The sequence below is a fragment of the Vipera berus genome (assembly GCF_964194415.1).
Source record: "Vipera berus genome assembly, chromosome: 5".
Lineage (NCBI taxonomy): Eukaryota > Metazoa > Chordata > Lepidosauria > Squamata > Viperidae > Vipera > Vipera berus.
Genome location: NC_138207.1, coordinates 103,589,828 through 103,604,849, shown reverse-complemented (window position 1 = coordinate 103,604,849; position 15,022 = coordinate 103,589,828). Strand labels below are relative to the sequence as shown.

Genomic DNA, 15,022 nt, shown 5'->3' with positions numbered 1-15,022 from the left:
CTATGATTATTATTTTTAAAAAAAATGGTTCTCGTCTGTAACCACGCGAGGATTGTTGAAAGCCGGAGCATCAAATAATAGCTCTTTGTGTCCGAATCGCGTTGCTTTTTCCATTTCCTGAATGCCTTAATTCATTCTTCTTCCTGGGGACTTCCAGATGGGTGGCGGACTTCAGTGCCCATAATCCTCAGCCTGAAGTTCACTATATCAGAAGAGGAGGGCCAATCTTGCTTATTTCAGGCAAAGAAATAATAATAATAATAACAACAACAACAACAACAATGGTGATGATGATGATGATGATGATGATAATTATAATTATAATTATAAGAGCCTTGGTGGAGCAGTGGGCTAATGCCTCCTTAAGTAACACCAGCTGCCCGCAATTTGTGCAGGTTCGAGTCCCACCAGGCTCAAGGTTGACTCAGCCTTCCATCCTTCCCAGGTAGGTAAAATGAGGACCGAGATTGTTGGGGGCAATTAAGCTGACTTTGTAATAATGCCGCTTGGGGGTGTGTGAAAGCCCTAATAAGCAGGCATATACATAGAATGAAGGCTACTGCTAAGCTTGTAAGCCGCCCTGAGTCTTCGGAGAAGGGCGGGATATAAATGGAATTAAAAAAATAAAATAATATAATAATAATAATAATAATAATAATAATAATAATAATAATAATAATAATAATAATAATAATAAGAAGAAGAAGAAGAAGAAGAAGAAGAAGAAGAAGAAGAAGAAGAAGAAGAAGTAGTAGTAGTTGGAAGGGACCTTGGAGGTCATCTAGTCCAACCCCCTGCTCAGGCAGGAAACCCTGTACCATTTCAGACAAATGGCTGTCCAGTCTCTTCTTAAAAACTTCCAGTGTTGGAGCATTCACCGCTTCTGGAGGCAACGTCTGTTCCACTGGTCGATTGTCCTCACTGTCAGAAAATTTCTTTTTTATTTCCAGGTTGGTTTTCTCCTTGATTAATTTCTATCTGTTGCAACCTTATATGTTTTAGCCTTCCTTAAATGTTGCCTCCATTGATCTTAACGGTCTTTATAAGTAGACCACAGTAAGAGGTATGGAACCAAAACTGGGTGCAATTTACGTTGGCTGTTGCAAGCTCAAAATTAACAGCAATCCCTCCCAACCCCCCCCCCCCCCAGCCTAAGGGAGGATTGTAACACAGCTATCATGGCAATGAAACATGAACTTCTGGCGTAAGAGAAATGGCAGCAGTTGTCTCTGATACAGTTATTTATATCGTTAAAACAAAGCTTTGTTTACAAGGAAGAAGTGGGCAAGAGAGCTTTGAACTCAGCTGGGTTGCTGAGAAGCCACCAAAGATTTGTTAGGGACCCGGGCCCCAACTTTGGTTTATTCATTTGATTTTCCACGGGAGTCAAATAAATAGATTTACACGAGTGGCATTTGAGGATGTTTATTTACACCTCTCTCTCTCTCTCTCTGACAGCCTGGTTGGCATCTAATTATCGTGGTTATCTCTCTACTGATCAGTCTGTTACCGTTCTGTCTCTCCCTTGATTCTCATGGAACAAAGATTCACAGGGCTGGAAGGGGCCTTGGAGGTCCTCTAGTTCAACCCCCTGCTCCCCTTATACCTGTTCCGGACAAATGACTAGCCAATCTTTTCTTAAAAACCTCCAGCGTTGAAGCGCCTACAACTCCGAGAGGCAGGCTATCCCATTGACTGCTTGTGTTCACTGTCAGGAAACGCTGTGATTCATTCATTCTAAATCTCTTCCCCTTTTTCACATTAAGTTGACTCCTGAAGGTTAATTGCCATCTTTCTGAAGGTGTGGGCGATGCAATTTCGTATTTGCTATAAATGCTAGTTTTATTAGACTGAGGAATTGTAGACCCTGAAAGAAGAAGTCTCTACATTAACCTTCTAGATGACTTGGCAAATATCTATCTCTCTATCTCTATCTCTATCTCTATCTCTATCTCTATCTCTATCTCTATCTCTATCTCTATCTCTATCTCTATCTCTATCTAATCTCTATATCTATCTATCTATCTATCTATCTATCTATCTATCTATCTGTATCGTCTATTTCTATCTCTGTAATTCTCTATGTATCTATTTCTATCTATCATTCTCTATGTATCTATTTCTATCTATCTATCATCTATCTATCTATCTATTTCTATCTCTATCATTCGCTATATCTCTATCTATCTATCTATCTATCTATCTATCTATCTATCTATCTATCTATATCTCTATCTGTATTGTCTCTATTTCTATCTCTGTAATTCTCTATGTATCTATTTCTATCTATCTATCTATCTATCATCTATCTATCTCTACGTATCTATGTATCTATATCTATATCTCTATATCTCTATATCTCTATCTATCTCTATCTCTATCTAATCTCTATATCTATCTATCATCTATCTATCTATCTATCTATCTATCTATCTATCTATCTATCTATCTATCTATCTATCTATCTGTATGTCTCTATTTCTATCTCTGTAATTCTCTATGTATCTATTTCTATCTATCTATCTATCTATCTATCTATCTATCTATCTATCTATCTATCTATCTATCTATCATCATCATCATCATCATCATCTATCTATCTATCTCTACGTATCTATGTATCTATATCTATAGCATCCTGAAAAAAAAATCATGCTGGGGCTTATTTGCTTATGATTGTGACTGTCTCAGTTTCAAGCGTGGCTTTGGTTTGAATGCAGAATAAATCAGAAGCGGCCATCAGATTTTTCTTTTTTTCTTTTCCAGGCCTTGAACAGCAGTCTGTACAAGAGTGGCTCTCCGTACGGCTCTCTTAATAACATCGTGGATGGCTTAAATTCCCTGACGGAACATTTTTCGGACATTTCCCTTTCATCCGATGCCCGGAAGCCGAGCAAGAGACCCCCACCCAACTATCTCTGCCATCTTTGCTTTAACAAGGGACACTACATCAAAGACTGCCCACAGGTAAGGATCCTACAATCCTGGAGGCCTATTTCCTGCACCCACAAAGGAGGTGGGGTACATGCAGTCTCCGACTTACGACCACAATGGAACCCCAGAATTTTCAGTTGCTATGCGAGACAGTTGCTAAGTGAGTTGCCCCCCCATTTGTCACCGTACAGATAGGGCTGCAAACGGAACCCCGAATTTCTCTGAGAAAGCGAAACATTCGTTAAGTGAATTTTTGCCCCCATTCGACAGCTTGTGTTGTTAAGCTTTAACACTTAGGTTGTTAAATTAGTCCAACTGTGGTTGGGTGAAATCCAGCTTCCCCCATTGACTTGGCTTGTCAGAAGGGGGAATCACGTGACCCCAGGGCAGGGGTAGGCAACCTTGGCTCTTTTATGACTTATGGACTTCAACTCCCAGAATTCCTGAGCCAGGCAGAATTCCTGAGCCAGCATGAATTCTGGGAGTTGAAGTCCACAAGTCATGAAGGGGCCAAAGTTTTCCCCATGCTGGCTCAGGAATTCTGGGAGTTGAAGTCCACAAGTCATGAAGGGGCCATAGTTCCCCCATGCTGGCTCAGGAATTCTGGGAGTTGAAGTCCACAAGTCATGAAGGAGCCAAAGTTTCCCCCAGGTTGGCTCAGGAATTCTGGGAGTCCATGAGTCAAACACATAACTTACAAACTTGAAATCTGTGGCTATAGAGTGCAACATCAGCCTGGACAGCATCAGCCTCTAGCAGAGGTGTCATGTCTCATAATGGTGGCATTATGTAATTTCAATCACATCGTGACCCAAAGGACATGCAGTCCCGTTGCCTCCTTTGTGTAGCAAGGTCACGTCTGTGCCATGAGATCATTGTTCCTCCCGTAGACACCGATGTGAGAACAACTTGTTTTGCAGGAGACGGGGCGAAGCACAGAGTTGGGAAAGTTGCTTTAGGAATATGGAAATCCTTTTTATACTTGTATTCCATGAATAACTTTCTTAGAACATAGAACAATAAGAGTTGGGAGGGCCCTCGGAGGTCTACTAGTCCAATCCATTGCTCAAGCAGGAGAGCCTATATGATTTCAGACATATGGCTGTCCAGCCTTTTTTTTTTTTGAAAGCCTCCAGTGATGGAGCACCCACAACTTCTGGAGGCAAGCTGTTCCACTGGTTAATTGCTCTCACCATTAGGAAATTTCTCCTTAGACCTTGGTTGCTTCTCTCCTTGGTTAGTTTCCATCGGTTGTTTCCTGTCCTGCCTTCAGGTGCTTTGGAAAATAATTTGCCCCCTTCCTTTTTGTAGGAGCCCCTCAAATATTGGAACACTGCCATCATGTCACCCCCCTCGTCCTTCTTTTCACTAGACTACACATACCCACTTCCTGTAACCGTTCTTCATATGTTTTAGCCTCCAGCACCCTAATCCTCTTTGTTGCTCTTCTCTGCACTCTTTCCAGAGTCTCAACATCTTTTTTTGTATTGTGGTGACCCGAACTAGATGCATTATTCCAAGTGTGGTCTTACTAAAGCTTTGTAAAGTAGTACTAGAAATTCATCTGATCTTGTTTCTATCCCTCTATTAATGCAGCCTAGGATTGCATTGGCTTTTTTGGCTACTGCCGCACACTGTTGGCCCATATATATGGGACTGTCCACTAGGAGTCCAAGATCCCTCTCACAGTTACTGGCATTAAGTCAAGTTTCACCTAGTCCAGGGGTAGGTAACCTTGGCTCTTTTATGACTCATGGACTTCAACTCCCAGAATTCCTGAGGCAGCATGGCTCAGCTTGGAAACCTCAGCATGGCTGGCTCAGGAATTCTGGGAGTTGAAGTCCACGAGTCATGAAGGAGCCATAGTTCCCCCTATGCTGGCTCAGGAATTCTGGGAGTTGACGTCCACAAATCATGAAGGGGCCAAAGTTTCCCCCATGCTGGCTCAGGAATTCTGGGAGTTGAAGTCCACCAGTCATGAAGGGGCCAAAGTTTCCCCCATGCTGGCTCAGTCCACCAGTCATGAAGGGGCATGCTGGCTCAGGAATTCTGGGAGTTGAAGTCCACAAGTCATGAAGGAGCCATAGTTCCCCCTATGCTGGCTCAGGAATTCTGGGAGTTGACGTCCACAAATCATGAAGGGGCCAAAGTTTCCCCCATGCTGGCTCAGGAATTCTGGGAGTTGAAGTCCACGAGTCATAAAAGAGCCAAGGTTGCCTACCCCTGCCCCAGGGGGAGGGGGGGACTCTGCAACCGTCCTAAATGTGAGTCCGTTGCCAAGTGCCTGGATTTGGATCACGTGACCATGGTGAATGCTGCAACAGTCGTAAGGACGAAAACTTCTCCTAAGCCCCTTTTTTTTGTTCAGTGCCGTTGCAACTTTGAATGGTCACTAAGTGAACCGTCGTAAGTCAAGGACTAATTCCTTAAGGGTAAAGGAGCCTGGTGTGGACCACCGTGGGAAAGGGATGCTCAGATATTATTTCTCTCAAGGCTGCTGCTCTTCCCCCGAAGCCCTTCCAAGTGAACATATTTTACGATTTCTCCAAGTTGGAGGGAATGTCCAAACGCTTCCAGGGTGACTCACAATTTCTCAGCTGAGACAACACCCTACTTGCCGTGATCCGACACGGTCGTAGTCACGCCAGGTTGAAACTTCTCACCCGCTCTTTCAGGAGATCTTCTGCGAGTTAATGCAGAATATTGACATTTCAGGAGAGGCTTCGAAAAATAATGCTGAGATCTCAGCAGAATCGATCGATCGATCAGAATGGAGCTGGGAGGGACCACGCTGACCTTCAGCTAACTACCAAAGCGTTCTTTGGCTGTGTGTGCATTGTAAAGTACATTTGCAGCATGAAGGATCTAAGTAGAATGCCCCAAAGGTGCTTTTTTCAGGAAGCCACTGGACTTCCTTGTTTTTCCTTTGAAGACATTTCGCTCCTCATCCCAGAAGCTTCTTCAGCTCTGACTGGATGGTGGGGAAGGGAAGGATTTATACTCCTTGCAGACAGCCGGTCCTTTGCATCGTTTTAGAGAGTCTTTGAGGCCACTTGGAAGTTTACCTGTGTCCTCAGGGTCACCTGGCTGAGGAATTCTGGGAGTTGAAGTCCACAAGTCACAAAAGGGCCCAGTTTGAAGACCCCTGGTATAAAATAACCTGAGCTTGTTGTCCTTAGCTAAGATTGGGCGAATTTGGGACTCAGTTTAAGTAGGGATTAGCCTGATCAGCTTTTTTTTTTTTGTTTTAATTTTCCCTAGCGCAAAGTCAGTTAGTGCAGACCAGAAGCCAAAAAGGGGGTGGGTGCCCAAAGGGGCCTCTACTAAGCATTGAGAAATAGGCACCTCTGTGCACCAACTTCAGGCAGGATTTTTAACAGGCAATGCCACACTTTGTTCCACTAAAAAAAAACAAACCTGTGGGCTTTCAGGAAATGTGAGCAGATGTCAGCCTTTTTGGTGTTTTGATAAGTGTTGGATTGTTTCCTCCAGAACAACAAAACAGGCATGGATGTGAACCAGTTCATAGCCTGGAAAAAGCCCTTATGAGCATCGTTAGAAGTTCACCTCCCATTAACGAGGGCTTTAGACTGTGCTCATTCCTTGGCCCAGGGACCTATTTAATGTTTATGATGTGTGTGGGAGGGAAGGAGGGAAGGGGGGAAGATCACACAGCCCCAGTTTGATTTCCTCTCATCTTTTTTCCTCTCGAATTCGGATAAACAAAACAAAAGAAAACCCTCCGTGACAGAGGTTAAGTTCTTTAACACACCGGCTTATTTGGTGCCTCCTGCCGCTCTCCGTCTTCTCAGCCCAGGTAGATTCGAGTCAAGATCTTAGCCTGTTGTTGACACAGATCAGCCAGCTGAAAAGCAAATGTCCTTGCCAGGATTTGATTTTATTTTCTTGAGCTTCTGCCAAAGTCTGCTTCCTCCGTTTTCGCCTTCTGGCTTTCTGACCCTCTTTTCTCATCTTGAGAGAAAGAAAGGGAGAGGGGGATGGAAGGAAAGGAAGAGAGAAAGAAAGAAAGAAAGGAAAGAGAAAGAAAGAGAGAGAGAAAGAAAGAAAGAAAGAAAGAAAGAAAGAAAGAAAGAAAGAAAGAAGAAAGAAAGAAAGAAAGAAAGAAAGAAAGAAAGAAGAAAGGAAAGAAAGAAAGAAAGAGAGAGAGAGGGAGGGAGGAAGGAAGGAAGGAAGGAAAGGAAGAGAGAGAGAGAGAGAGAAAGAAAGAAAGAAAGAAAGAAAGAAAGAAAGAAAGAAAGAAAGAAGAAAAGAGAGAGAGAGAGGAGGAAGGAAGGAAAGGAAGAGAGAAAGAAAGAAAGAAAGGAAAGAAAGAAAGAGAGAGAAAGAAAGAAAGAAAGAAAGAAGAAAGAAAGAAAGAAAGAAAGAAAAAAAGAAAGAAAGAAAGAAGAAAGGAAAGAAAGAAAGAAAGAGAGAGGGAGGGAGGGAGGGAGGAAGGAAGGAAGGAAAGGAAGAGAGAGAGAGAGAAAGAAAGAAAGAAAGAAAGAAAGAAAGAAAGAAAGAAAGAAGAAAAGAGAGAGAGAGAGGAGGAAGGAAGGAAAGGAAGAGAGAAAGAAAGAAAGGAAAGAAAGAAAGAGAGAGAGAAAGAAAGAAAGAAGAAAGAAAGAAAGAAAGAAAGAAAGAAAGAAAGAAAGAAAGAAAGAAAGAAAGAAGAAAAGAGAGAGAGAGAAAGAAAGGGAGGGAAGATGGAAATGAGGGAGAAAGTGGGAGAGCAAGAAATAAAAGAAAAAGTGATAAAAGAAAGAAGAAAGAAAAAGACAGGAAGACAGAAAGAAAAAGACCGAAAGAAAAAAGAAATAAGAAAGAGAAAGTGAGAAAAAAAGAAAGAAAGAAAGAAAAGAGAACGAAGGAAAGAGAGAGAGAGAGAGAAACAAAGAAAGGGAGGGAGGATGGAAATGAGGGAGAAAGTGGGAGAGCAAGAAATAAAAGGGAAAACGATAAAAGAAAGAAGAAAGAAAAAGACAGGAAGACAGCAAGAAAAAAGAAGAAAAGAGAGAAAGAAAGAAAAAAAGAGGGAGCGAGGAGGGGCTTTGTTATTCAACTATCAACTTATGCTTTGGGGGAGTAAAAGAAATGTCGCTATTTGTTCCCACCGTTGGTGCCAAACTGCTTGAAACTCTCGTCTGAGAAGCAGCAGGTAAGTTTCTTTCGTATCCCGTCTTCTCTCTGGAAGATAACAATTGCAAGAAAAGAGTTCCCGGTGTCACGGGGATTGGCTTTCACGCCTGGAGAATCCGTGACCGAGGGCATGTTGACACCACGGGGCGAAACGATGTAAGAATGGGCCCGCTTTCCAGAAAAACAAGAGAAAAAGAGAAAAGGGTGTTGAAACGAAACAACAGATTGTCTTGGAAAGTTTCAAACCGAACTCACCTTCAGGGACCAACTCAAACATGCCTTTGTAACAGGTAAATTGCAAAGGTGAAAATATATGGATTGAAAAGAGCGGTTCAGTCCAACAGCAAGCGGATTCTTCTTCACTTTTACGGGTTTTCAAGCTTTCCTCTCATTTGTGTGTTGTTGGGGTTGTGTTTTTTTTTTTAGCAATTCCGATACCATTCTCCAAAGGGTATTTCACAAAGAAGAAGGTCGTTCTTAAGTAGATGAACCCTCTCGGGTTTATTTGGCAGAACGGAAAAAGGACTTGGGAGGTGGAAAGGGGGGGGGACCGAAAATTTGGTTCTCACAGTGCTCGAAAAACACCTGGCATCTCTTGGGAAATTGCCAGATTTCCCCCATCTGATGATGCAGATTAATGTGGACACAAAGCTGGGGAGGGGGGGGAGGAAAGCAGTTGCCGAGACTAGGCCTGGTTTACAATCATGAAAGAAATAATCACTTTTTTTTGGTGCTAAATTATCACAGGGCGCTCAGAGGATCTCTCCTTAAGCCAGCAATTCAGGGAATTTTGCCCCCTTTGTCTTGCCCCAGTCCTTAAGTGAATCACTGCAGTTGTTAAGCTACTAACACGCTTGTTAAGCTCCGCTCGTTCCGCCGGGACCTGAAGACCTGGCTCTTCGAGCTTTCTGGCCTAGACTGAGAGTATTAACTGGGGTTTTAATTGTATTTTTAATTGTAATTGGGTTATATTTCAAGGTTAGTGTAATTATTTTAATTGTTTTTAATTTTTGTAACTTGTTGCATTGTTTTAAAAAAAACCTTGTGAACCGCCCTGAGTCCTACGGGAGAAGGGCGGTATATAAGTTTAAATAAATAAATAAATAAATAAATAAATAAATAAATAAATAAATAAATAAATTAAATAATAAATAAATAAATAAATAAATAAATAAATAAATAAATAAATAAATAAATGAATAAATAAATTAAATAAATTAAATAAATAAATAAATAAATAATAAAAAAGGAGACGAGGTGATCCCGGAGTGCTGCAACCGTCCTAAGTACTTGCCAGTTTCCGAGCCTCTGAATTTTGATCACATGACTCTAGGGAAGCTTGTAACGGTTGTGAGACTGAAAAGAAAAGCCCTTTAGCCACTTGTAACTTCGAACGGTTGCTAAACAAACAAATTGTAAGTTGAGGAATATCTTCACGTACAGGAGGTTAAAAAAAAAAACAAACCAGAATAGGAATTTACAGGCCAGGTTAGCATTCCTTGTACAGCCCACTGAGAAGGTTTTTCCTTTCCCTTCTCTCTCCCCTGAAATGCATTTCTAAATGCTCAACTGCTGCCATTCCTACTTCGGCACTCATGAGCTGCTAATGGGAACCAGATGTGAGATCTAAACCCCCCACCCCCCCACCCCTGTTTCTCTCCAAATAAAAACAGCCTTCTCTTTTGGTGCATCAGGTTTCTTGGAGGAGAAGATTCCTAGAGCAGCTGAAACTTTAGAATCCAAGTAGTAAAATAACACCGGGAAAGTTTCGAAACAAAGCGGGGTGGGGGTGGGGGGGGGCGGGGGTTGAATGGAAACGCGGATAGCAAATCACGGCTAGCAAATCTGGCGGTCTGTTTCCCCAAGAGAGGAAGGAAGTTCAGGAATTTTGCAATTCTTGTCCAGCTTCCAGTCCACAAAGTTAACTGTTGCCGTTGTTAAGATTCCTAGGGATAGGAGAACACATATGATTTTATGCAACTATTAAAATTACACACACACACACAAAATTAGACAACAGGCGATGCTGGGAGCGGAGTAGGTTGTCTTTCCCGAGTTAGGGCTGTCTAAATAACGCAGCCATTTCTTTGGAGAGTGTCCTATGACAGAGGTCCCCAACCCCTGGTCGGCCGTGGCATGCCAGCAACTGGTCTGCACAAAAAAAGCAAAGCCTCAGCCATGGTATGCAGGCAGCACACAAAACCAGGCATTCTCCGGTCTGTGGAAAAACCATTCTCCACGGAACCGGTCCCTGGTGCCCAAAAGGTTGAGGACCTCTGTCATATGAGATAACTGGTATTGTGGTCCTCATCGTAAATTGGTTCCAGGATGCGCAATGAGAATCAAAAAAACGATGATTACCAAACAATTTTTTCCCCAGAAGCAATCAATCAATCAGAATAGAAGCTGGAAGGGTCCTCAGTGGTCTTCTAGTCCAACTGTCCAGCACCCCACTTGAGCAGGAGATCCTATACCATTTCAGACAAGTGGTGGTCCAGTTTCTTCTTGAAGGCCTCCAGCAACAAGGCACCAACAAGTTAACTGTTCTTATTATCAGGAAGTTTCTCCTAGGTTGCTTCTCTCCTTGATTAGTTCCCATCTGTAGTTTCTTGTCTTGCTTTCTGGTGCTTTGGAGAATAGGTTGACCCCCTCCCTCTTTGTGGCAACCTCTCAAATAGCGTAGTGGGTCACAAAGTAGCCGACACTTGACAAGTTCTAGCCAAGTGAGTACCAAACAAATGATGAATACCGGGACAAAATTTGCACATCAAAATGCATTGAGTGCCAAATTCGATGAGTCTCAAAGCAACCGAGTAGCAAGGCACCACAGTATGTGATGCCTTGAAGTGAAAAAAAAATGAAGCAAAATCGAGAGCTGAGCTGATATTATTCTGGTGCACAAGTTCTCTTTCCCCATATTTTGGGGTGTTCATTTGCTTGCTTCGAAGTTTCAATGGCGCTGGAAAAAAAGTGACATGGGACTGCTTTTCACAAAATTCAGACGCTTGGGAACTGACTCACATTGGTTATGGTTGCAGTGTCCCGGGGTCGTGTGATTCCCGAGGACAATTAACCAGTGGAACAGAAGTTGCCTTCAGAAATTGTGGGCGCTCCATCGCTGGAGGTTTTTAAGAAGAGCCTGGACTGACACTGGTCTGAAATGGTATAGGTTCTCCTGCTCAAGTGGGGGGCTGGACTAGAAGACCTCCAAGGTCCCTTCCAGCTCTATTCCATTCCATTCCATTCCATTCCATTCCGTTCCATTCTATTCTATTCTGTTCTGTTCTGTTCTGTTCTGTTCTGTTCTGTTCCGTTCCGTTCCGTTCCATTCCATTCCATTCCATTCCATTCTATTCTATTCTATTCTATTCTATTCTATTCTATTCTATTCTATTTCATACCGCCCTGAGTCCTCCGGGAGAAGGGCGGTATAGAAATATTAATAAATTAAATTAAATTAAATACCATCTTTATTCTATTCTATTCTATTCTATTCTATTCTATTCTATTCTATTCTATTCTATTCTATTCTATTCTATTCTATTCTATTCTATTCTATTCTATTCTATTCTATTCTATTCTATTCTATTCTATTCTATTCTATTCCATCTTTATTCTATTCTATTCTATTCTATTCTATTCTATTCTATTCTATTCTATTCTGTTCTATTCTATTTCATACCATCTCTATTCTATTCTATTCTATTCTATTCTATTCTATTCTATTCTATTCTATTCTATTCTATTCTATTCTATTCTATTCTATTCTATTCTATTCTATTCTATTCTATTCTATTCCATTCCATTCCATTCCATTCCATTCCATTCTATTCTATTCTATTCTACATTCTCTTCTACTCTACTCTACTCTACTCTACTCTACTCTACTCTACTCTACTCTACTCTATTCGCGATCTTCTGACAAGCAAAATCAATGGGGAAAAAGCAGATTCAGTAAAGAACTCTGTTACTGATTTAACAACTGCTGCAATGCTCTTAACAAAAGGGGCAAGCAAGAAAGGTTGTGGAACTCACTTAACAAATGTCTCACCTAACAACAGAAATTTTGGGCACCAGGGGCTTCTGTGGTGCCACTGCTGCTCATTTAAGAACTGGAGTGATGCATGTGAAGCCTGGGCTGGGCCAAGATCAGCAACTGCTCTGAATCAGAGTCTGAAGGGGTTTCTCTTTTGAGCGGGATGGGACTTAGAGAGAGACAGAGAGAGAGAGAGACAGAGAGAGAGAGAGAGAGAGAGAGAGAGAGAGAGAGAGAGAGAGAGAGAGAGAGAGAGAGAGAGAGACAGAGACAGAGACAGAGACAGAGACAGAGACAGAGACAGAGAGACAGAGACAGAGACAGAGAGAGAGAGAGACAGAGAGAGAGACAGAGACAGAGAGAAGGCAGTTAGTGTAACATGAGATAGGAGAACCCAAGCTAGTCAGCCAGTGAGGAGCTGAATGTTTGCATTCCCCAAAGGCTATCTCAAAAAGGGGCCTGTCCAATGCCTGTTTGAAACTATGGGGGGAAGATCCAAATAGGAAAAGGTTGTTGAGACTTTGGGAAAAAAGTGAGGAAGAGAAACTAAGATGATTATAGGCCTGGAGACTAATACATATGAAGAACAGTTGCAGGATTTGGGAATGGCCAGCCTGGAGAATAGAATAGAATAGAATAGAATAGAATAGAATAGAATAGAATAGAATAGAATAGAATAGAATAGAATAGAATAGAATAGAATAGAATAGAATAGAATAGAATAGAATGGAATGGAATGGAATGGAATGGAATGGAATGGAATGGAATGGAATGGAATGGAATACCAGAGTTGGAAGGGACCTTGGAGGTCATCTAGTCCAACCCCCTGCTCAGGCAGGAAACCCTATACCATTTCAGACAAATGGCTGTCCAGTCTCTTCTTAAAAACTTCCAGTGTTGGAGCATTCACAATTTCTGGAGGCAGGTTGTTCCACTGATTAATTGTTCTCACTGTCAGGAAATTCCTGCTTTGTTCTACGTTGCTTCTCTCCTTGATTAGTTTCCATCCATTGTTTCTTGTCCTGCCTTCAGGTGCTTTGGAGAATAGATTGACACCCCCTCTTCTTTGGGGCAACCCCTGAGATATTGGAAGATGGCTATCATGTCTCCCCTTGTCCTTCTCTTCATTAAACCCAATTCCAGCAACTGTTCCTTACATGTTTTAGCCTCCACTCCCCTGATCATCTTTGTTGCTCTTCTCTGCACTCTTTCTAGTGTCTCAACATCTTTTTTTATTTTTTTTCCCCCATCGTGGTGACCAAAACTGGATGCAGCCTTCCAAGTGTGACCTTACCGAGGCATTTCTTAAATGGTATGAACACTTCACGTGATCTTGATGCTACCCTTTCTGTTAAAGAAAGGAAAGAAAACCTTGTCTTTAATTTATTGAAGAGGTCCGAGATTGGTCTTCTGGGAAAAAAAAATGCTTTTCGTGGGGATTACCTGCTTAATGGCCCTGAGCTTGAACAGATCTGTAGCCTACTCAATGGGGCAGCCTGTCTTTTTTATTATTATTATTGAAAAGTTTTAAAATACATTTTTTAAAAACATAAACTCCCTCCCTCCCCCTCCCCCCCACTTTCCCACCCTTCCCCTCCCCCCCCCCCGACTTCCCAGAGCTGAATACAGGGTATAAACTTTAACCAACTTAAGGTAAAATATGCTAACCAACTAAAAAAATACACTTTAGATTCTATCGCACTTTAACTGGGTTTTAGTTTTAAATTTCGGGGACTTGATTTAATTAATTGTTTTAACTGATTTTAATTTTTGTATGTTATGCTTTTAATCTTCCCTGTGAACCGCCCTGAGTCCTACGGGAATAGGGCGGTATATAAATTTAATAAAATAAAATAAATAAAATAAATAACTCCTCTTAACATAACTAAATAACTAAATAATAATAACTAAAATAATACATCATATAATAGTAATACTTATTCATATGCTAAATGAAACCTTCTAGTCCCATATTTATTCTGAATATAATCGATCCATCTTCTCCATTCCAGAATGTATCTCTGTTGCGATTGTTCTTTCAAATATGCTGAAGTCTTTGCCATTTCCGCCAAGTTAGAAACTTTCAAAGTCCACTCTTCTATAGTAGGCAGTTCCTCCTTCTTCCAATATTGTGCTGCCAAGAGTCTTGCTGCCGTAATTAAGTTTAACATCAATTTAATATCTAGAACAGAACAATCTGTAATAATACCCAACAGAAATAACTGTGGGGCAGCCTGTCTTGAAATGTGCAGGTGATACTTCTGCTGTCACTTCTGCTTATTCTACTTATCAGAAACAACCGGCTAATTGTGAACCCCACGTCTGTTTTATGTTTCCTCCAAAAGACGAAGTGGTTCTAATCTAAATTAAGAAAATAGGTGCCCACCCCAAAGGAAGATTGAGGAGACAGGTGGGGGCACTGAGTGGGCAGCGTAGGCAGAAAGGGTGAAGCCAGGCCTTGGCTTAAAAAAAAGGAAAGAAAAAACCTTCACATCCAAAGCGAAGGCTTCCTGCCAGATGTGAGTTTTTTTCTTCTTCTCCAGGATGGTTTGCTGATCCAGCAGTCCCACAGCTTCCTTTTGCTTTGCTGAAGCCACTAAGATTGAGCCTCACATCCGTTGGTGAGGACCAGCAGATAAACCCCAGGCCACGGTCTCGTGTGCCAACTTGGGTGGGAAAATGAAGCCCGGTAATTGATCCTTCGGTCGCCTTTTCGACGGTGCAGGACTGGGCAAATAATGCCTTCCCTTGGCCCTTGGCCCTCTCATAGACTTCCCCACGTATTTCCACGCAGCACGTACTCACCATGAAAACAGCTAAGTCTGTGGTCTTCCTGCCTCGTTTCTTGACAGATCAAGTTCATCGCAGAGTCTAATGAAGAGCAGGACCAGGGGTGACATGATATCAGGCATCCAA

General features: G+C 41.9%; 1 protein-coding gene across 1 annotated transcript in view; it reads left to right on the top strand.

Moving 5' to 3' along the window:
- ZCCHC24 (zinc finger CCHC-type containing 24) overlaps positions 1-15,022 on the top strand; it is a 120,953-nt gene that overhangs the window by 36,009 nt on the left and 69,922 nt on the right. Inside the window, exon 2 of the mRNA XM_081329764.1 lies at positions 2,767-2,967. Within this exon, the coding sequence (XP_081185890.1) occupies positions 2,767-2,967 (201 nt within the window). The remainder of the gene's footprint in view (positions 1-2,766; positions 2,968-15,022) is intronic.